Here is a 22,862-nt window from a genome sequence, read left to right on the forward strand (position 1 = left end):
TTTCTTCCAGCAATCTTAATTCCGGCTTGGGATTCATCCAGCCCAGCCTTTCGCATGATGAATTCTGCATATAAGTTAAATAAGCAGGGAGACAATATGCAGCCTTGCCGTACTCTATTAACATTGCCTTCTACCAAGAAGAAATAATAATAACTTACAATAATGAAAATACTAAAAGTACCTTTACTCCCCCTTTCAAACTTCTATTCTGGTTACAATATATTACTATTCTATAAGAATCTGTCATATCCTTTGCTGTCCCATATATTATTTTATTCCCAAATTCAGCCTAACCCTCCCCTCCTCCCCACTGCTTCCCTTCACCTGTGTGAGATCTTCCCTCATAATATATTTTTTTTCTAGTTGCTTTGGTAAAATAGAGTAACTTGAAAACTGTTAAATTATAATTACTTCTTTTGTCCTTACACGCCTAACAATTGCCTATTAAGAGTTCTGCTTTAACACCATATTTCTTCATCTGTTCCCCTATGCATTCCCATTCTGTATAGAATTTTTGATTGGAGCAGCCCCTGATTGCTGCAGTCATTTTTTGCCATCTCGGCAAACTCACAAATCTTAACTTGCCATTCTGTCATTTGTGGTACTTTTTCTGTTTTCCGATATTTTGCCATAAGTATTCTTGCGGCTTGAATTATGGTCCTGGAGGAGACCCTTGAGAGTCCCATGGACTGCAAGAAGATCAAACCTCTCCATTCTGAAGTAAATCAGCCCTGAGTGCTCCCTGGAAGGACAGATCGTGAAGCTGAGGCTCCAATACTTTGGCCACCTCATGAGAAGAGAAGACTCCCTGGAAAAGACCCTGATGTTGGGAAAGATGGAGGGCACAAGGAGAAGGGGACGACAGAGGACGAGATGGTGGGACAGTGTTCTCGAAGCTACAAACATGAGTTTGACCAAACTGCGGGAGTCAGTGGAAGACAGGAGTGCCCGGCGTGCTCTGGTCCATGGGGACACGAAGAGTCGGACACGACTAAACAACTAAACAACAACAAAAAATTCTTGCGGCTGCAGTTATATATAAAAATATATTCCTTTTGTCCCTGGGTATGTCGTTTGTCAATAAACTCAGTAAGTATGACTCTGGTATTTTTGGAAATAGAGCTCCCGAGGATCTTTTTGATCTCACGTATCCCGTTCCAAAATTGTCTTACCACCTTACACCCCCACCACATATGGTATAGACTAGATGATCCTTACGGTCCCCTCCAACTCTACAATTCCATGATTCTAAAGCAAATAATGCAAAGTCCTCAAAAGTTCCTCTAGTGTTCTCTTAACCAAAGGAAGCTTAACCAGGCAGCACCACCCATCTCTGGTTCTCAAGGAAGCAGGACGATGTAAAATATACTGCAGGGACAGTCACGTTAGCACATCTGTTTGGGCATTTCCCAGAAGGGCTCACATTCTTGTTTACCCTGTCCTACCCCGATTCCTGGCAGTGATTTTTGCACCACAGACCCAGCCCTTGGCACTCAATTAATTGCCCTCCCAGCCCACATTTTCTGTGTTTAATGGACTCCTTGCCCGTCTCACCCAGTTATGAACAGGCTGGATTTGACTGGGATTCCAGTCTTGATGGTTCCTGCTTGCTCCTCTTTGCCCCTGATTCCACCAGGCACTGGCAGGATTTTGTGGGGAGAAATTTGACAGGGTGAAAAATGAGTATCAGAAGCGCTTTTTTTACTCTCGTTCTTTTTTGGGGTGAGGATTTTTAATTTTGTTTTAGTAAAAGTAAAGGTACCCCTGCCCGTACGGGCCAGTCGTGTCCGACTCTAGGGTTGTGCGCCCATCTCGCTTAAGAGGCCGTGAGGCGGCGCCGTCTGAGGACACTTCCGGGTCACGTGGCCAGCGTGACGAAGCTGCTCTGGCGAGCCGGCACCAGTGCAGCACACGGAAACGCCGTTTACCTTCCCGCTATAAAGCGGTACCTATTTATCTACTTGCACTTAGGGGTGCTTTCGAACTGCTAGGTGGGCAGGAGCTGGGACCGAAAGACGGGAGCTCACCCCGCCGCGGGGATTCAAACCGCTGACCATGCGATCGGCAAGTCCCAGGCACTGAGGTTTTACCCACAGCGCCACGTATATAAAACAGGGAGAACAGTTATGACAACAGACAAAAATCGAAAGAGGAAAGGCAAGCTATAAAATAGGCCTGTAGGATGAGTAGGAGTTGCACAAGGGTTAAAAGAATGAGGTCCAAATAAAGAACATGAGTGTTATTCAACTGTCAAGCGTCTTTCCAGATCTGCCAGACTTTTCTTGGAAATGACGGTTCTGCTGTATAAAGGAATGCCAACTCATGTAAAAAGGGTCTGCAGGTCGTAGTCCTTGTCGCAATCTCAAATTATGAAAATTTTTCTTTGTGATTTCTTTTTTCAAGGCGGGGAGAACTGGGCTTTAAATGTATGGTGTGTACACAGCCCAAAATTGGCTCAAGGGCTGAATTGTGTGGATCAAAGGAAGTTGGCTCCTCAAGTCATGACTGAAAAAAAAGTGGAAATTGGTGTGTGTGTAAATGAGAGGCTCACTGCCAGTTCCCTTCCCATCTCTCTCTGTGCACACAAACCTATCTTATTCTTTTCTTTCGAAAGTGTCATCCATCACTTTTGCAGTCAGTTGAAATATTAAGTTTCGTTTCCTCATTTTTCCTCCGTTTATTGTTTGCCCAGCAGATTCTCAAGGACCCTGCCTTGGAGCGGTTGACTGAGGGAAGAAAAAACGCCTCACACCAAGTTGCAAGAGGCAAACTGGAGGCATTTCCCCTCCTCCCCTGCTATTCCACAAATCAGCGTCAGAAGCTGTCTCATGCAGTCAGACCACTGGTCCATTGAGCTGAGTAATGCTTACACTGACTGGCAGCAGCTCTCCAGGCAAAGGTTTCTCCCAACCCTAGCTGCTAGGAGTTGAAGGTGGGACCTTCGACTCTCTCACACTGAGTTATGGTCCTTCCCCTAAAAATAAAGCAAGATTCTAGTCCTCATCATTTTACCTCAAGATGATGGGGATTGAAAGCAAGTCCCTAGGTTCCTTTTTTCAGGAGAGATGCCTAAGCCCAATGAGGAAAGGTTGTAGCATTTGAGACTTTTTAGTTTAGAGAAAAGGCAAGTAAGAGAGGACAGGGTAGTTTCTAAAATACTTTATGGCCACTGTTGTTATTATCATATTAGTATTTTTAAATGCCTGTAACGTTTGCACGGCAAAACAGGCTTTAATTCTATTGCACTTTATCCAGCTTGGAGGTCTGGGGCACTGGTGGGGGGAAACCCCACAATAACCAGCTTTCTGAAAAGGCCGGCTTTCTTTTAACTTTTCCCAAGCAGGTTTCTAGTCCTTATGGAGAGGAAAATAGGTTCGGAAAGTGCGAGGGTGACGCCAGTCAAAATCTTAGAAGTCAGAGATTTGAAACAGGTTTCCTGCTGGAGGAAGGGGGACCCCACCCCACCCTCGATTTCTCTGCTCATGGCTGCTCATTGTCCCTCTCCATGACTGGGAATAAATTGTGCAAGCTAAGCAGAACACCAGGCAAAGGTGCCAAATCTGTAAAAAAATTACTGATTTCATAATTTATTTCACATGCTCCTGGGTACAGATTTTGTGCAAAAGGTTGTGAAGACATTTTGCAAAGTTGGCCAGTGGATAGGGTATTTGCAGCCCTGCGCAACGTGGCTGCGTCATTCGTGGCTCATTCGTGGTGATTTGGGAGCCTGCCAAGAAAACTTTTCCTGGCACATATGGGACAGTTGCCTTGTTACACACCAGCTGCTGGAAGCCTTTTGATCATTCACCGTTTTTTATCATCTCAGTATGATCTTATTACTTTACGATCTTATGACCCGCAATTTGCCATGTAATTCCTTTTGAAATGGCAAGGGGTGGTTGTATGGGACAGAAATGTGGTCCGCAGGCTTCCACTGCGTCAGAAAGGTTTTTTTACTTACAAGCACATCAGACTTTTCCACTAAGGAGCTCAAAATGGCCAACGTGGTCTTCAACCTGCCATCCCCCCAACAATCCTGTGAGGTAGACAGGGGCTGGTCTGAGGGCAATTCTCCATTCCATTCCCCTTCAGCTTTCCATTCCCTTCTGCCCCACAGATACTCGGGGATCTCTGGGCACTGAGAATGTTTCTGTTTCTGCCACCCCATCCCACCCAGTTCTTGCTCCACTTACAGGAGTGTGCTGGTCAGTAATCACATTGTTCAAAGTTGGAAGGTAAAGGTAAAGGGACCCCTGACCATTAGGTCCAGTCGTGACCGACTCTGGGGTTGCGGTGCTCATCTCGCTTTATTGGCTGAGGGAGCCGGCGTACAGCTTCCGGGTCATGTGGCCAGCAGGACTAAGCCGCTTCTGGCGAACCAGAGCAGCGCACGGAAACGCCGTTTACCTTCCCGCTGGAGCGGTACCTATTTATCTACTTGCACTTTGAGGTGCTTTTCAACTGCTGCGTTGGAAGGAGCAGGGACCGAGCAGCGGGAGCTCATCTTGTCGTGGGGATTCGAACCGCTGACCTTCTGATCGGCAAGTCCAAGGCTCTGTGGTTTAACCCACAGCGCCACCCGCGCCCCGTTCAAAGTTGGAGTTATCTCTTTATTAGCAAAAGCATGATCGCCACAGATGTGGTTGAGTGTCAGGCCTAATAAGCAGAGCAGCTTATTTCCGGTAGCCTTACCCTGTGAAAATCAGTTGCCGGGACTGAAATCCCTGCCTTTCCACAGTTGTCAGTTAAGTCTCCTACTCCCCAGGGCTTTTTCCAAACAATCGGAGACTGCGCCTGCGTGCAGCCAGCCTCTGTTCCACTCTTTTCATGCCTCTTCTGGTTCTGGGAGACAAGTGGGGAAGGGAGCTTCTCACAGCAGGTGGGAGAGACACCTGTGACTCTTCACCAGCCTGACTTATCTCCGCCTCTTGGCCTCCCTCATCCCACTCTCCTGCCTCCAATTCTGGACTCCTCTCTGCCACCGACTCTCCCAGCTCACTAAACCCTGTTACCTCTTCCAAAACCTCCTCTTCCTAGTCTTCTCTCTCTGACCACTTGCATCGTCTCCTCACCACCAATCCCAGAGCTCTGAGCCTTCCTCCTTTGGTGGTTTCCCAGTGGGTTTCTCCCGTTCCTCTGCAGCCAAAAAGTCAGTGACACGGGCCCAGAGAAAACGTGGGTTCAGATGCTTTGTGTGTGTCAGCCAAGCCAGTAACAAACTTTGCAGCCTTAGCCAGGTGATAAAAAGAGACCAAATTCTCTCTGAAGTTCCTGGTCCCTACCCCAAAAGCAAAGAAGGCAACACACCCTCAATACCAACGTAGATCCGTTTATTGTTAAATGTTATAAATATAGAATTTGTCACAGAAACCACGGCACTTCCGCTTCCTCCCCACTCCCTCTTTGCCTCCCCCCACAACTCCAAAACCCTTCTCCCAAGAATTTTGAGGTTTGCTGTTGTACAAAACTGTCCACTGAGACACTACCCACGAGCACCAGGATTTGCAGACAGATAAGGCAGTTGCCAAATTTGGCTTTCAAAAACCTCCCCTCCAAAGCATTTACCATTACAACGCTGACTGGTTAGAAACCTGTATGGAGAGGACTGTGGACTTTCTCCTGTACAATGCAGATCTGGAACGACAGCATCCCTATGGAAGCATAGGATTTTTGGAGGGGAGGGGAGAGGTAACCCCAGCATTGAAACTTAAGGATCCTGGGTTGGCAAGAAAGGGCACACTCTTTGCCTCTCCACCTTCAATAAATATTTCGGGTTAATCTTGTTCCTTCATACGTCTGGGTTTGACTCCTCTGGAACTCTTTCTGGTTGAGGTGGAGGAAATAAGGTCAAGAAGCACGTTGCCCCTCTGCATTCTCACTTGGGAACATGCTGTAGCTTAAGAACATAAGCAAAGCCCGGCTGCATCAGGGCAATGGCCCACCTAATCCTGTATCCTGTTCTCACAGTGGCCAAGCAGATGCCTCAACAAGCAGGATCTGACCACAACAGCGATTCTCCTCACCTGTGGTTCCTGGTAGCTAGTATGCAGAGATGGCAAGGTTGTCTGGAGCAAGGTTTGTTCCATGTGTGGAGCAGGATTGTGGGGGAGAAAAGATTGGAGCACGGCTATTTTGATTATTGCACTCTGCCCTCTCCCAGGTTTCACGGGGAGATTTTGCATCCTGATCTGACAAATCTCCCCCCAAAGGCAGTACATTCAGGTCCCACTATCTGAACACAATGCGTCCCCTGGAAATCGTTCGGGAGGCAAGAGTTCATATAAGGAGTTGGCGATTTCCATTGATTCCTATGGGGGAATTTCTAATGCGTTCCCAGCCATGGAAGTTTGGCCTCTAAAAGCCCTAATAAATACAAATTAAACCCACCCCTTAGGAAAACCCTCTGAAGCCTTACTAAAATACAGATCGCTACGATTCAGTTCTGTTCCACAGCCAACCAGCAAAAGGCAAACAAGGAAGTAAAAAATGCTCTCTGTTTGCATATCTGAATTTGCAATGTGTATAGCGAGGTTTGGGTAGTAATTCCTCATGTTTGGATAAGTGAATTCTTGCAGAGTGGGCATTTGGAAAGCAGGACCTGCTTATTTCTGTACATGTTGATCTCTTATATTGCAGTTTGATTTTTTTTTTACAAAAATCACTAATATAATATTAATATTAATAAAAATAAAATTAATTAGTAAAAGCAAAAGCAAAAAAGTTCAACTTTTTCATAGTGGTGATGGGGGAAATAGTCTGGAAACTCAGAATTTACAGTTCAGCAGCTTAAGTGGTTTCCTTTCGTCCTCATCTTCTTAGTTAATTTGTCCAGTGCAAGAGAATGTCCCATTGATCTTTTGAGCCTTGCTGAGATCCTTGTGACAGGGAGTTCCGCTGGACAGAGCATAACATTCCAGGCTTGAGGGACACAGCTAGCTTTGCAAAGCATTCCCTAGTTGTCCTCACTGCTTTGGAGAGGGTTGCTTGCTCACCACACATTTGCAAGGGGTGGATTTTTTTGGCACATCTATAGAAGAGATTCTTTCAGTTGTTGAAATTGTGCTGCTTGTTCGCTTTCAGGCAATTTGAAACTCACCACAGGTGAGCAAGCGAGTGGTTATTTCCAAGGTTGTTTGCAGAACTCATCCTTCCCACATTCACACCGAAGCCCAACAATATCCCTGAATTTCCCTGGCTCAGCCAGGTTCTGGCTAACTCCCCCCTTGCCAAGTCCCACTGTAGGGTGTCCTCCGCCTACAGTTCATCATTGGCCATTGTGGGGTTGGTGTAGGAGAAGGGAGCATTACCATTCCTGGGAAGATTCTGTGGGAAAAACACAGAGAGAAAGGAAACGGTTAGTACAATCACCTAAGGCATGTAGGAAGTTGTGCTTTTGCACTAAACACCCCCTGCTGAGCGACTAACCATATTCACATATTTGAGTCCAGGGTTGCCAACTTCTCTCTACCGGCTTTGCTCCTCTGCCATTAGTAAGAGAGAAATGAAACAGGAAATGCAATGCTTCTTGCATTGCTGTGCCAGAAAAAGTTCCACCAATGGAATTTCTATCTGTCCAGTGTATTGTATTCAATATTATTCAAACTCAGGTTGAAGGACGGGAGAGAAAATTGTTTCAGTTTGCATTTGAAGCAGAACCTACTGAATTTGGACTTTCCAAAACAATACAAGAATGGAAACACAGCCATTCTTTGAAATCTGTACTTTGAATTCCGAGATGCAATTCTCCAGATAACGTTTACTAAAAATGTCTATATTGTGGGGATATACACATACAAAATGCATTATATTAGAATAAATTATTTGCAATAATATGTATGTTAAGTCAAAACTGCATGCAAAAATGTGGGTTTTTAAAGGAGAAATTTGTACTAATAAGTTGATGAGTTTTCATGAGGATTCCGTCTCCCTACTCCCCCCCCCAAAAAAAAAGATCAAACCACAGTAGGAAGGTACGTAGATAACTGAAACTAAGCTTGGAAAAATGAGAAACTGAGAGACTCAAAATGGGCAGGACCATCCATCCCTACTTAAGAGCAGATCCATTGACATGAATGGCCATTAATGGCTAACGGGCATTTCAGTTGATTTAGTTTTGAGTAAAACTCGATACAGCATAGAGAGAGAAAGTAGAGAGATCTGCACAGACTGGCCAACAGTTTTATGCACTCTGATCCTGTGAACATTCAACAGCAACCTGCTTATCTGAAAGGGTTTAAACTGGAAGACGTGGGTCCAAATCTTGACCCATTTACAGACTTGTGGGTTTATAGCTTGGTGGCAACAAAGCCTCCTGGCCATATAAAACTTCATCCTTCCTGATTTGATGCTGGACTGAATAACTTATGCATGGACAAACTTAGGTTTTAAAATTCTGAATATTGGAATATCCTGTGCTAATTCTATTTACACAGAAGGCCACTGAGACCTTTACCTTGGCAACAGGGAAGTTCAGAAGCGAAAATGTCCAAAATTCTTTTGTGAGGCGTGCCAGTCATCAGGCCCCATAAAAGACGTATTATGCCTCCTGTTCCCAGCAAAGGCACGAGGAGTTATTTTGTCACGTAACATTGAAAAGCAAACAAATGTGGCTCTTTGCATGCTGAAAAGGTTGGAACTTGGAGGATATGAGCAAATAAGGGCAGATCAGCTGCAAGGTGTACAGGTGAGGCAAGTGGCAAAAATAGGGTACTATTGCAGGGTGGGAAGGCAGATTTTGGATGACGCCACCTGTGAACATCTTTGCCTTGGTCAGGGCCGGCATGTGTGAAGGCTTCCTGGAACATTGTTAACATCCCTTAGCCTTGCTTTTGAAAACATCTTTGTGAGCGACTTTGAACCAAGGGAACACGAAAACGGGTTGTACATTTAAACCAGGTGGGCCCAGTTGCAACACAGAGTGCTGAGGCTGCAGCCCGCCCACCAGCCCTGCCCTTTTGCAGCATTCTCCATTCCACCCAGAAGGGATGTGGGTGGCGCTGTGGGTTAAACCACAGAGCCTAGGACTTGCCGATCAGAAGGTCGGTGGTTCAAATCCCCACGACAGGGTGAGCTCCCGTTGCTCGGTCCCTGCTCCAGCCAACCTAGCAGTTCAAAAGCACGTCAAAGTGCAAGTAGATAAATAGGTACCACTCTGGCGGGAAGGTAAATGGCATTTCCGTGCGCTGCTCTGGTTTGCCAGAAGCGGCTTAGTCATGCTGGCCACATGACCCTGAGGCTGTACGCTGGCTCCCTCGGCCAGTAAAGCGAGATGAGCGTCGCAACCCCAGAGTCGGCAACGACTCGACCTAATGGTTAGGGGTCCCTTTACCTTTTACCATTCCACCCACCCCAAACAAAAGGCACTAAGGCTCACTGAACATGCTCTGCCTTTACCCAGTTGTTATTGGGACCCCCGCTCTTTAGGTTCCCCCCTTCCAAAATATTTTCTTTGCAAACCTCAAGGGTCTCCCAAAGGCTGCCGGTGCCTCCATCTTTTGCAAGTGTGGGGAACCTTTGGTCCTCAAGAAATTGATGAACGGCAACTCTCATCATTGCTGGCCGTGGGTCATGCTTGCTGGGACTGATGGGAGTTGTAGTTTAGCAGCATCGGGGAGGGCAAAGGTTCCCCACATGGGTGGCTCTGTCCCGGCTGTGGGTCATGAGCTTCACAGGATGGTCTGATTGGCTATTGTTGGAACATAAGAATGCCCTGCTGGATCAGACCAAAGGCCGATTTAACCCAGTATCCTTTTCCCCACAGCGGTCCATCAGAAAAGGAAGCCCACTGGCAGGGCATGGACCCAAGACCCTTCCTCACTGTAACCTATAAGAGCATCAGAAGGGGCCTCCAAGATCCAACCAGTGGCTCTGTCTTCACAGTGGCCAAGCAGATACCGCCATAGGAAGCCCGATATGCCCCATGGAGGACCTTAAGGTCAATTAATAGCAACACTCTAGAGGTCCCGGGCCCTACGGAAGTCAGATTAGCCTCAACCAGAGCCAGGGCCTTCTCAACACTGGCTCCGGCCTGGTGGAACGCTCTGTCTCATGAGACCAGGACCCTGCGGGATCTGACTTCTTTCCGCAGGGCCTGTAAGACAGAGTTGTTCCGCCTGGCCTTTGGCTTGGAATCAGTTTGATTCCCTCCCCCTCTTTCTTTTTTCCTTTCTCCTTCTGTGTTGGAACTCCTATTTGGGGACTTTTTCTGGACCACGTAGGACCAGTCTGGATAGTTAGCCTTGGTGAAGACTTGATGTTTTTATCCCCCAAAAAGTTTTTGATTGAGTTCTGCATTTTAATGTTTTGATGTATTTTAATGTTGTTTTTTAAGCTGTATTCTAATCAATTGTTTTGGTATTTGGTGTTAGCCGCCCTGAGCCTGGTCTTGGCTGGGGAGGGCGGGGTATAATTAAATAATTATTATTATTATTATTATTATTATTATTATTATTATTATTATTATATCAGGACCTGAGCACATCAGCAGCTCTGCCTCCAACAGGGGAGGTAGAATATAGCCATCGATAGAGTGGTTTAACAGTCAGTCCCAGAAAACTCTGGAAATTGTCGCTCCAGGAGACAAATGGAGGGTGTCCTAACAACTCTTAGCTCCCCAAACGAACTACAGCTCCCACAATTATTTTTTGAGGGGGAAGCCATGACTGTTTAAAGTGCTAAGTTCTCCTTAAAGTTGACCCGTTGGGGAGCTATGTTTGCCACCACCATCCATTGCAATGGGTTTGCTCTGAGTAGCACAGACACTGGACACAGCCTTCCATGTTCTTCACTTCCCCCTGTTTCTCTCCAGCCTGATACGCTGAGGAAACGGAGAGAAGCAAAGGGCTCGGGTGCATTTCCACCTTTCCCTGTGGAACACTGAGGGCTAGCGCCTTGCTTATCCCATTTTGAGAAGGGAAAAGCCAAGGTGGAGCAAGCTGAACTATTGCCCCAATGTCCAGGGGGCCCAGATCGACCTCACTGCGTGTGGCTCCCCCAGAGGGGTTAAAAACACTGGGAGCAGCAGCCAGCTGGTGAGGAAAGAGCTTTGGACGGCGGCCAGAAACATCACAAGCAGCTCAATGTCGTGTGTAAACATTGCCCAGTCACGAGGCTGGGGAGCGGCCAGGCCAGCTGAGGTGCTGGCCACGTACCCCCAGGCAACCACACCAAGGGCAAAGGGGCTCAGTCCTAGCATGGGACCACCACCATGTCCCCCCGGTCTAACCAGCGATGCCCGCTGTATTCATTTGCAGCAAGGGGACAGGGCAGGAGGGAGGAGGGTGAAGCCATTCCAGGGACCTGCGGTGCCAGGCTTGACCCTGCTCCTTCTTTCTTTCTCCCCTCCTCCTAGATTTGCAAACAGTACCAGGGTGCCGAGCTAAATATTTGCTCGACATCTCCCTGTTTGCTCAGCAGAGCCGCCTAGGGAACAGGACAGATGCACCCGGCTCTGTGGGGAGCAAGCGGCACACGGCGCATGGCCGAGGTGACTTCAGCGGGCCTCTCCCTGCCACATGCGCAATGGCACCCACCCCTTCCTGAGAGCCACCTAAGGCCCGAGAGGCCCTGCTGGGGTCGGTTGGCGCAGGTTGCCTTGGCAACGTGGCCTACCCAGCCATGACGGTCACGCTGACCGTTCTCAAGGGTCAGCGGCCTGTCAGGAAGCAGGGTGGGTGGGTGTTATCTGTGGAAGTTCCCCAGGCCTCGGCCTTGGAGGAAGGAAAAAGGTTTCCATGGCAACAGGCCGAAGGCTGCCTCGGGTGCGCTAGGCCGAAGCCTTGGCCGAAGCAGCCGTTGGCCGTTGCCACGGTGACCACAGCTGCGGCCTTTCCACCGGCTGCCCCATTAAAGATTAACTCAGGGGCGGAGGTGGAGGGCAGGGAAACCCGCTCTGGGGTTCGAGGGCAGTTACAGCGTTTTTGTTACAGAGGACTGCTTAGCTCGTGCTTTTTGTCTTAGAGGAAATGCAGTTTTTTTTAAATGCGTACGCCAAGGCCTGGCTGGGGGGGGGGGGGAATTCACAAACAGGTTTTTTTAGGGCTTTCTGGGGTAACCCTAACTGTACCCCTTCAGTGTCATGAAAGATGAGAGGCAGGGGCTTCAGGGTGTCCTCCATCATGACGGGCAGAGATGTTGGCTGCAGGGAAAACCCCTTGACGTCGCTCAGCGAGCAGGGTCTCTGCCCGCAAGGGGACTGCAAAGTAAAGGCTGACACAGGGGGAGTAATACAGGGTAGAGAAATGGGTAGGACAGGCAGGGATAATCAGAGGCAAACAACTGACTTGCGGCCCCATCTCGCCTGCAAACATGGTGGGGCTTGGGATAGTTCCCATTATGCCCCAACCCCTCCAATTCTTAGGGCCTGATGGGAAGTCTGCGTTTGTTGACCTTCTTCTGTCCAATTTTTCAGATTTTAAGCACCTAAGGGGCAGGGGCCTGAACTCCTGGAGTCCCTCTAATATCAATGTAGGTGGTTTTTTAAAATATTATTATTTCAATTTATATCTTGCCCTTCCTCCTGAAGGTGCCCAGGGTGAGAAAAACACTAATAATAATAATAATAATAATAATAATAATAATAATACTACACACCATTCTGAAGACATCTGAAGGCAACCCTGTACAGGCAAGTTTTTAATGTTTGATGTCTTTTAATGTGTCGGACGCTGCCCAGAGTTGCTGGGGTAGCCCAGTCAGATGTACAGCATAATATTATTAATAATAATTCTAAAAACAGTTAAAACTTTCTAACAGCATTTACAAACAGTCCCTCAGACAGTGAACCCAGGGTTGCCAGGAACAATGTCTTTCAGCCATCAAATGCCTGGGTGAACAGGAATGCTTTTAAATTGTTCCTGAAAGCTACCAGCCGCACCTCCCCAGAGCCCCACATAAATAACACTGGTGACAAGTAGGTGCCATGTGGCAAATTCATGCCTGCCTGCATGAAACCATTAACTATTTCTATGGGGCTTCTTTTTTTGGGGGGGGGGAGGAGGAGAGGAATTAGATTAGAAGGGTAAGAAGGGTAAAGGTGGGGGAGGCACTAGGAATGTAAATAGAAACTGAGCTCGATTGACCAAGGGCCTGACTCTGTATAAGGCAGCTTCCTCCATTCCTATTTCATAGAATTGTAGAATTGGAAGGGACCACGAGGGTCATCTAGTCCAACCCCCTGCAATGCAGAAATATTTCAACCAACATGGGGCTCGAACCCATGAACTTCAGGTTAAGGGTCTCATGTTATACCAACTGAGCTATGGTCTCAGCCCTGTGTTTAGAATCATGAGGCCTTTCTTTCTGAGGGAAGGGATGTAGCTCAGGGGTAGAGCATCTACTTTGCATGCAGAAGGTGCCAGGTTCAATTCCCTGCATCTCTAGGTAGGGCTGCCAGTCAGTGCAAACAACACTTAGCTAGATGGACCAACGATCTGAGTCAGTATAAAGCAGCATCCTGTTTTAATCAGCCCTTCATCCAGAAACTTGAGGACTAGAATCTTTCTCTTAAGGGGAAAGGCCACAGCTCAGAGGAGAGCATTTGCTTTGCATCTCCAGACCCCCTGTCTGAAATCATGGAGAGCCGCTGCCAGTCAGTGAAGACAATATTAGGCTAGATGGACCAGTGGGCTTATTTTGGGGGCATGGCAGCTTCTAACATTCCTATGTACTATGTCCTGGGTCACTAAAGAGCACCCCAGGATTTGGGTTGGGTGAGTGACTCTTGCTCACCTCGCTGTATGGGTTAGGCTTGCTTCCGGGGGCAACGTATCGCCCGTGTGTGTGGTACGTCGGGTACTCACTCATGACGTGGTAGGAGTCTTGGTTGCTGAGCAAATCAAGCTTCCCCCGGTGATTCCGTCGACACCAGTAGATGATCTGGGAGGGAGTGAAGAAGAGTAAGAGTAAGGAAAGGCCATGTTGCTGGGAGATTGGGAAGGTGAGAGAGAGCTGTGAGAGCAGGGGGTTGGACTAGATGACCCGTTGGGTCCCTTCCAACTCTACAGTTCTAGGATTCCAAGTTCTACTTCTGAGTAACAACGTATGCCAGAAATAGGGAGCCTATTTTCATCAGCAGGTTGCATTCCCTTCTGGGCAACCTTCCGAGGGCGACATGCCGCTAGTAGGTGGGTCCAAAGAGCTATTAGCAATCAAAGGGTATTAGCTAGGGTAGCTAAAGGAAGCCTCCAGCTCCAGAGGCACTCTACCTCTGAATGCCAGTTGGGAAAAAGTAACACCTGCTGTTATTGTTGCCCTGTTTGTGAGTTTTTTGGAGGCAGGCGCTTGGCTGCTGTAGTGGAAAACAGGGGCTAGAATAAATGGGTCTTTGTGGCCTGATCCAGCAAGGCTCTTCTTAAGGCTCTTTAGCCACAGCAGCTCAATGGCACTTCCATGTTCCATGGCAGTATACCTCCAAAGGGCATATACTGGGGTGGCAAGGAAGACAGGAGGGTTGACAGGACAAGAGATTTAGCTCTATGTTTCATTTTACCCAATGCACTATGGTGCATACGAAGCCTGGCATTCACACTGTTGTTCTGTGCAATGGAATCTGCAACATGCACACTAATTTGCCTCATTTATTCTGGTTATGGCAATGAGGACTAGAAATTGCCAGGCACGTCTGATTCGCTACTGAGTAATAGGATGCTAGAGTAGATAGACACGAGGCCTGATCCTGCAGGTTCTTTCTTATGTTCCCCATGTCTGCCAGGTGGTCCATTGGCTCTGCCCCAACCACACCCACTAGTCTTGCACCTCTGGCTCTGAGTCTATATAGAGCCAGCTCCCTGAGTCTCCAGCCACCTGGCTGGTTGATGTAGCTGGTGGCGGAGCTGTTGTTTTGGGCCCAGTGGGTCTGCACCTCCACCAGCTTGATTTTGAGAAAGAAGGCTGAGAGACTTACCAGGATCAGGAAGGCGATGAGCGCCAGGAGAAGAAGGATGCAAACTAAAACGAGGAGAGCAATGCCCCAGCCTGGGACAGTCTCTGGGTGAGTGGTTGGGGTGCTTGTAGTTGAGGTTGTTGTTGGGGTGGTTGCCGGGGGGGAAGTTGCTGTTGAGGGCGGGGGGCTGGGGGGTTCCGTGGCGTCTGAGGTCACTGGAAGATAGCAAAGAATCCCATTAATAACCCACTTTAGGGAAACACCTAAGGGATTTGTGGCTGATGAAAAAGAGACATGCCTGTGGTCCTCTTCAGGGATTGGTACTAGAGGTGAGCAAGATTTGATTCAATTTTCAGGATTCCATACGCCTTTGTAACCGAAAGCCCCCTTCACTGCATTTCACCATCAGCCATTTTCCATTTCATTCAAGAGCAGTTTGTTGATCTCTGTCCTCCTAGCTATCTGAGGGTGTTGTTGATGTCCCACCCCCTGTTTTATTGTCCCTTTCTGCTATTTATTTGGACACTGCAGATCCGTGGGGGGAGAGGTGCCCTCCCCAGCTGTGGCAGGATCAGCCTCTGGAGAAGCCCAGTGAAGCAGCTAAGCCAACCTTAAACCTGCAGGAATGGGTATGAATGGGTGTCTCAAATGGGAGTCCCCTCCATGACCATTTTGGGAATAATGGAAAATTTGTGGGTCATCTGCCTTGCATGCAGATGGTTCCAAGTTCAGCCCCTGGCATCTTCAGGTAAGGCTGGGAGAGACCCCTGTCTGAATGGAATACCCTGAAGGATTATGGGAATTGTACTTTTCTAAAGGTGCTGGGAATTGTAGCTCCCTGTGGTAAAGTACAGTTCCCAGGATCCAGGGACGAGGTGGGGGAAGTTTGCTTAAATGTTTGGTGTTTAACCATTAACAAGGATTTCTGCCTGTGAATGAGACAGTCCTCGCTCTCCTCCTACCTTCCAAAGTGAACCCTATGCTCCCTCCAGATCTGCTCCAGAAGGCCATGGGAACCCGAGAACAGTTTCAGGAGGGATGTGAGGAGAGGACAGTGTCCACTGCACAAGGAGAAATCCTCATGCTGATGGAGGAAGAGATCTAGCGCTATGCTTGAGTCCACCCAACGGCCTTGAAATGTATGGTGCATTCTCTGCTTTGAACACCATGCCATTGTTTTGAATAATGCAATGTGCAATGAGCATACTAATCTGTAGAAGCAACACTGAGTGCTAGAAACCGGCCTAAACTTCCAGGAAGGAAATTCTGTGTCTCGAACTGCACGAGGGGCTCTGAGTCTTGTGTCGCAGACACGGCCCGAGGGATGCTTTGCTGTAATACCCAGCCCCCCACTGTTCATCCTTCAGCCCTTCACCTTTAATCTGAGTCAGGTTGAGACCCTGCCGTTGGTCTTCAGGTGCGTTGCTCAGAGCAGTGCGGAGCTTATCGGCGGAAACATCTGCACTATCCTGGAAGCGTACCGTTGTATCTGCCAGCACTGAACCGCTTCTGTACGTTAGAAAGGGAAAAGAGAAGCGTTGGCGGATCTGGAACTGCAGCTTCACAGGCCCACATTCCCATCACTCAGCAGAAGAGCAGCTGCTTTGCATGCACAAGGTCCTTGGTTTAAATCTCTGGCTTTGCCAAGGAACGTGGCCAGTGAGGATTGTTTTCTGCCTGAGCATCAATTGGCATGAAACCAGAATTGTAGAGGTGGAGGGGACCTCAAGGGCCATTTATTCCACCCCCCTGCAGTGGAGTCATGTACATGCTTAGCAGAAACACAGAGAGACACAGGACGCTGCCCTAGACTCAGCTGGACCCACGACCCACCTAGCTCAGCTGGGTGCCCTCATTTAATCCCCCTTTCGTACCTGAAAGAATTCACCGTGTATCCTAGATATTTCCCCTCATCAGGGCATCCTGTGCAGTTGAAAACATCTACATACTGCGGAAAGAAAAGGGTAGTACGAATGTTGTATTATGCTATTAACTCTTTTTCTGAGGCTTGTGACATGGCTGGGATGAAGTCAGCCTCCTCACTTTCTCTTCACCCCACCGCACAGGAAAACAGAGGCACAGAGGAGAACGTGTGGGGCAGCAGGGACAAGGGGGAATTGAAGACTGCATATAGGGGCTGACAATCCCCAGGAAACTGCGTCACAAACCTGGAAGCCCCATAGCTCTGCAGTGGCACAGAGATATCTGCCCCATTCTGTACAGATGAGCAGGGCCCACCCCACCCCCGGACTGAGAGGCTGGGGGGCAGCATTTCCCACCTCTGCGCCCCCTCCCCCAGGGGGTTGGAAAGACCAAAGAACTTACCATCTTCTCGATTCTCTTAGTCAGGTTGAGGTATGCTTCGGAGGACGGATTCGACAAGTCCTCAGTATAATTCATTGTGATGTGGTAAGTGATGGTGAACGTTTTCTCTTTGGGGGGCTTAGGTGCGGGTGTCTTTGAGCTGGTGCTAGTCGTGGTGGGAGAAGGTGTGGTTGGCGTCTCCTGCTCGGTCACTGAGGTGAAAGGAAAAGATCTCATTAGGAGGCCTCCCTGAAGGAAAAGATTTGTGGCGGAGGAAGAAGAGGCAGGCCTGCTGTCCTGCTCAGGAATTGTGCCTAGAGGTGCTCAAGCTTGGGTTGGAGTCTTACTTTCAGGATTATGGGAAGCCCCCTTCTTTCCATTTGTCCCACTCCCAGCCCTTTTCAGTTCCACTGATCTCCATCCCCATACATAGTCACCTGCGGGGGTTGTTGAAGTTTGAGCATCTCTTTCTGCTCTTTCCATGGGCACCACCTGAGCAGGAAGCAGGCCAATGGGGACAGGAGCCCCCCAGCTGGAGCAGGAAGAGCCTCCGGAAGGAGACCCGGAAGCTGGCTCCACAGTCAGGTCTTCCAGCCCACCATCACCCCGCAATGGAAGGAATGTGTAGGTAGGAACGGGTGTTTCCGGTGGGGGTCCCCTCCATGTCCATTTACTCCTCTCCCTTTGGGGAGGAATGGGAAATCTGTGGGGAAGACCCATAGCTCACTGGGTAGATCATCAGTGGTGAAATAAGCTGGATTATGCAACCTCACTACATCCCTCAAGCTCTGTACCCACCATACGTTTAAATGCATGGGTTATCCGCAAGGATCCCGCGGAGCGGTTTGTGGGGGAGGAAGAAGAGGCAGGCCTGCTGTCCTGCTCAGGGATTGTGCTCAAGCTTGGGTTGGAGTCTTACTTTCAGGATTATGGGAAGCCCCCTTCTTTGCATTTGTCCCACTCCCAGCCCTTTTCAGTTCCATTGATCTCCATCTCCATAGTCACCTGCGGGGGTTGTTGAAGTTTGAGCATCTCTTTCTGCTCGTTCTATGGGCACCACCTGAGCAGGAAGCAGGTCAATGGGGCGAGAGGGGTCCTCCAGCTGGAGCAGGAGGAGCCCCCGGAAGGAGACCCGGAAGATGCCTCCACAGTCAAGTGTTCCAGCCCACCTTCACCCCGCAATGGAAGGAATGTGTAGGTAGGAACGGGTTTTTCCGGTGGGGGTCCCCTCCATGTCCATTTACTCCTCTCCCTTTGGGAAGGAAATCTGTGGGGAAGACCCATAGCTCACTGGGTAGATCATCTGTGGTAAAATAAGTTGGATTCTGCAACCTCACTACATCCCTCATGCTCTGTACCCACCATATGTTTAAATGCATGGGATATCTGCAAGGATCCTGGGAAACGGTTTGCTAAGGATGCAGGGAATCATGGCTCTGTGAGCGCTCAATCACTATTCCCAGGATACTTGGGGGCAAACTGAAACGGGCGGCATGCAGCTGTTACGTCATGTCCTCGCAAGGCTTGCTGCTTCCTCAATGGGACATTTACCCCTCTCCTTCCTCCCTGCCCAAGTGAACCCTGTGTCCTCTCCAGATCTGCTCCAGAGGGCTGGGGGGAACCCCCAGAGCAGTTTCAGGAGGGGTGCGGTGAGAGGAGAGCATTCTCCTGTGCAGGGAGAAATCCTTGTGCCAATAGATGGAGAGGCTACTTTGGTGTCCAACCAAAAGGCCTTAAATATTTGGTGTGTTTCTTGCCTGAGTGTCATGCTCTTGTTTTGCATAATGCAATCTGCTGTGTGCATATTAATTTTCAGGAATCATCCCAGTTTCAGCACTGAGGGCCGGAAACCTGCCTAGACTTCCAGGAAGGGAATTCTGTGCCTGGAGCTGCACGAGGGGCTCTGAGTCTTGTGTCGCAGACACAGCCCGAGGGATGCCTTGCTGTGGTATATAGCCCCCCACAGTTCATCCTTCAGCCCTTCACCTTCAATCTGAGTCAGGTTGAGTCCCTGCCGTTTGTCTTCAGGTGCGTCGCTCAGAGCAGTGCGGAGCTTATCGGCGGAAACATCTGCACTTTCCTGGAAGCGTACCGTTGTATCTGCCAGCACTGAGCCATTGCTGTATGTTGGAAAGGGAAAAGAGAAGTGTTGGCGGATCTGGAAATGAAGCTTGACAGCCCCACGCTCCCACCACTCAGCAGAAGAGCAGCTGCTTTGCATGCAAAAGGTCCTTGGTTTAAATCTCTGGCTTTGCCAGGGAACGCAGCCAGAGAGGATTGTTTTCTGCCTGAGCATCAGTTGGCATGAAACCAGAATTGTAGAGGTGGAGGGGACCTCAAGGGCCATCTATTCCACCCCCCTGCAGTGGAGTAATGTACATGCTTAGCAGAAACACAGAGAGACACAGGAAGCTGCCCTATACTCAGCTGGACCCACGACCCACCTAGCTCAGCTGGGTGCCCTCATTTAATCCCCCTTCCGTACCTGAAAGAATTCACCGTGTATCCTAGATATTTCCCCTCATCAGGGCATCCTGTGCAGTTGAAAACATCTACATACTGCGGAAAGAAAAGGGTATAACGCATGTTGTATTATGCTATTAACTCTTTTTCTGAATCTTGAGACATGGTTGGGATTAAGTCAGCCTTCTCGCTTTCTGTTTGCCCCACCCCACCCCACAGGAAAACAGAGGCACAGAAGAAAACGTGTGGTACAGTAGGGATGAGGGGGAATTGAAAACTGCATATAGGGGCTGACAATCCCCAGGAAACTGCGTCAAAAACCTGGAAACCCCATAGCTCTGCAGTGGCACAAAGATATCTGCCCCATTCTTTACAGATGAGCGGGCCTCACCCCACCCCTGGACTGAGAGGCTGGGGGGGCAGCATTTCCCTCCCCAGAACCCCCTCCCCCAGGGGGTTGGAAAGGCCAAAGAACTTACCATCTTCTCGATTCTCTTAGTCAGGTTGAGGTATGCTTCGGAGGACGGATTCGACAAGTCCTCAGTATAATTCATTGTGATGTGGTAAGTGATGGTGAACGTTTTCTCTTTGGGGGGCTTAGGTGTGGTTGTCTTTGAGGTGGTGCTAGTCGTGGTGGGAGAAGGCGTTGTTGGCGTCTCCTGCTCGGTCACTGAGGTGAAAGGAAAAAATCTCATTAGGACCCCTCCCTGAAGGAAGAGATTTGTGGGGGAGGAAGAAGAGGCAGGCCTGCTGTCCTGCTCAGGGATTGTGCTCAAGCTTGGGTTGGAGTCTTACTTTCAGAATCACGGGAAGCCCCCTTCTTTGCATTTGTCCCACTCCCAGCCCTTTTCAGTTCCATTGATCTCCATCTCCATAGTCACCTGCGGGGGTTGTTGAAGTTTGAGCATCTCTTTCTGCTCTTTCTATGGGCACCACCTGAGCAGGAAGCAGGCCAATGGGGCGAGAGGGGCCCCCGAGCTGGAGCAGGAGGAGCCCCTGGAAGGAGACCCGGAAGCTGCCTCCACAGTCAAGCATTCCAGCCCACCATCACCCCGTAATGGAAGGAATGTGTAGGTAGGAACAGGTGTTTCCGGTGGGAGTCCCCTCCATGTCCCTTTACTCCTCTCCCTTTGGGGAGGAATGGGAAATCTGTGGGGAAGACCCATAGCTCACTGGGTAAATCATCTGTGGTAAAATAAGCTGGATTCTGCAACCTCACTACATCCCTCAAGCTCTATACCCACCATACGTTTAAATGCATGGGTTATCCGCAAGGATCCTGCAAAGCGGTTCGCTAAGGAATCATGGCTCTGTGAGCGCTCAAACACTGTTCCCAGGATACTTGGGGGCAAGCTGAAGTGGGCGGCATGCAGCTATTGCGTCCTGTCCTTGCAAGGCTTGCTGCTTGCTCAGTGGGACATTTCCCCCTCTCCTCCCTCCCCACACAAGTGAAGCCTGTGCCCTCTCCAAATCTGCTCCAGAGCAGTCTCAGGAGGAGTGCGGTGAGAGGAGAGCGTCCCCCTGTGCAGGGAGAAATCCTTGTGCCAATAGATGGAGAGGTTGAGTGCTACTTTGGTGTCCAACCAAAAGGCCTTAAATATTTGGTGTGTTTCCTGCCTGAGTGTCATGCTGTTGTTTTGCACAATACAATCTGCTGTGTGCATATTAATCTACAGAAATCATCCCAGTTTCAGCAATGAGGGCCGGAAACCTGCCTAGACTTCCAGGAAGGGAATTATGTGTCTCGAACTGCACGAGGGGCTATGAGTCTTGTGTCGCAGACACAGCCCGAGGGATGCCTTGCTGTGATACCCAGCCCCCCACTGTTCATCCTTCAGCCCTTCACCTTCAATCTGAGTCAGGTTGAGACCCTGCCGTTGGTCTTCAGGTGCGTTGCTCAGAGCAGTGCGGAGCTTATCGGCGGAAACATCTGCACTTTCCTGGAAGCGTACCGTTGTATCTGCCAGCACTGAGCCATTTCTGTACGTTAGAAAGGGAAAAGAGAAGCGTTGGCGGATCTGGAACTGCAGCTTGACAGCCCCACACTCCCATCATTCAGCAGAAGAGCAGCTGCTTTGCATGCAGAAGGTCCTTGGTTTAAATCTCTGGCTTTGCCAGGGAACGCAGCCAGAGAGGATTGTTTTCTGCCTGAGCATCAGTTGGCATGAAACCAGAATTGTAGAGGTGGAGGGGACCTCAAGGGCCATCTATTCCACCCCCCTGCAGTGGAGTAATGTACATGCTTAGCAGAAACACAGAGAGACACAGGAAGCTGCCCTATACTCAGCTGGACCCACGACCCACCTAGCTCAGGTGGGTGCCCTCATTTAATCCTCTTTCCGTACCTGAAAGAATTCACCGTGTATCCTATGTATTTCCCTTCAAAAGGGCATCCTGTGCAGTTGAAAACATCTACATACTGCGGAAAGAAAAGGGTATAACGCATGTTGTATTATGCTATTAACTCATTTTCTGAGGCTTGAGACATGGCTGGGATGAAGTCAGCCCTTCTCATCTTCTCTTCGCCCCACCCCACAGGAAAACAGAGGCACAGAGGAGAATGTATGGGGCAGCAGGGACGAGGGGGAATTGAAGAGTGCATATAGGGGCTGACAATCCCCAGGAAGCTGCCTCAAATACCTGGAAGCCCCATAGCTCTGCAGTAGCACAGAGATATCTGCCCCATTCTTTACAGATGAACAGGCCCCACCCACCACCGAACTGAGAGGCTGGGGGGCAGCATTTTCCTCCCCTGCGCCCCCTCCCCCAGGTGGGTGGAAAGGCCACAGAACTTACCATCTTCCCGATTGTCTCATTCAGGCTGTGGTATGCTTCGGAGGACGAATCCAACAAGTCCTCAGTAAAATTCATTGTGATGTGGTAAGTGATGGTGAACGTTTTCTCTTTGGGGGGCTTAGGTGCGGGTGTCTTTGAGCTGGTGCTAGTCGTGGTGGGAGAAGGTGTGGTTGGCGTCTCCTGCTCGGTCACTGAGGTGAAAGGAAAAGATCTCATTAGGAGGCCTCCCTGAAGGAAAAGATTTGTGGCGGAGGAAGAAGAGGCAGGCCTGCTGTCCTGCTCAGGGATTGTGCCTAGAGGTGCTCAAGCTTGGGTTGGAGTCTTACTTTCAGGATTATGGGAAGCCCCCTTCTTTCCATTTGTCCCTCTCCCAGCCCTTTTCAGTTCCATTGATCTCCATCCCCATACATAGTCACCT

At 49.2% G+C, this 22,862-nt stretch overlaps 1 protein-coding gene and 1 long non-coding RNA gene across 6 annotated transcripts in view; one reads left to right on the plus strand and one right to left on the minus strand.

Moving 5' to 3' along the window:
* Positions 1-5,677: 5,677 nt before the first annotated feature.
* The window catches only part of MUC1 (mucin 1, cell surface associated), a 34,083-nt gene continuing 16,898 nt past the window's right edge, over positions 5,678-22,862 (minus strand). For 3 of the 5 annotated variants that reach the window (XM_081840861.1, XM_081840863.1, XM_081840859.1), the window contains 12 exons: positions 22,445-22,635; positions 21,994-22,067; positions 21,495-21,628; positions 20,128-20,318; positions 19,671-19,744; positions 19,172-19,305; positions 17,207-17,397; positions 16,756-16,829; positions 16,257-16,390; positions 14,903-15,096; positions 13,729-13,875; positions 5,678-7,323 (listed from right to left, as the gene is read on the minus strand). In XM_081840861.1, the coding sequence (XP_081696987.1) occupies positions 7,255-7,323; positions 13,729-13,875; positions 14,903-15,096; positions 16,257-16,390; positions 16,756-16,829; positions 17,207-17,397; positions 19,172-19,305; positions 19,671-19,744; positions 20,128-20,318; positions 21,495-21,628; positions 21,994-22,067; positions 22,445-22,635 (1,607 nt within the window). In that variant the 3' untranslated portion in view covers positions 5,678-7,254. The remainder of the gene's footprint in view (positions 7,324-13,728; positions 13,876-14,902; positions 15,097-16,256; positions 16,391-16,755; positions 16,830-17,206; positions 17,398-19,171; positions 19,306-19,670; positions 19,745-20,127; positions 20,319-21,494; positions 21,629-21,993; positions 22,068-22,444; positions 22,636-22,862) is intronic. The other 2 variants (XM_081840860.1, XM_081840862.1) reach the window with 2 other exon arrangements.
* On the plus strand, positions 10,948-19,320 carry LOC309330156. The gene is made up of 3 exons (XR_014151322.1): positions 10,948-11,485; positions 15,413-15,510; positions 19,214-19,320. It is a non-coding gene; the product is annotated as an uncharacterized lncRNA (long non-coding RNA).

This window comes from Podarcis erhardii (genome assembly GCF_964252035.2).
Source record: "Podarcis erhardii genome assembly, chromosome: 15".
NCBI classification, from domain to species: domain Eukaryota; kingdom Metazoa; phylum Chordata; class Lepidosauria; order Squamata; family Lacertidae; genus Podarcis; species Podarcis erhardii.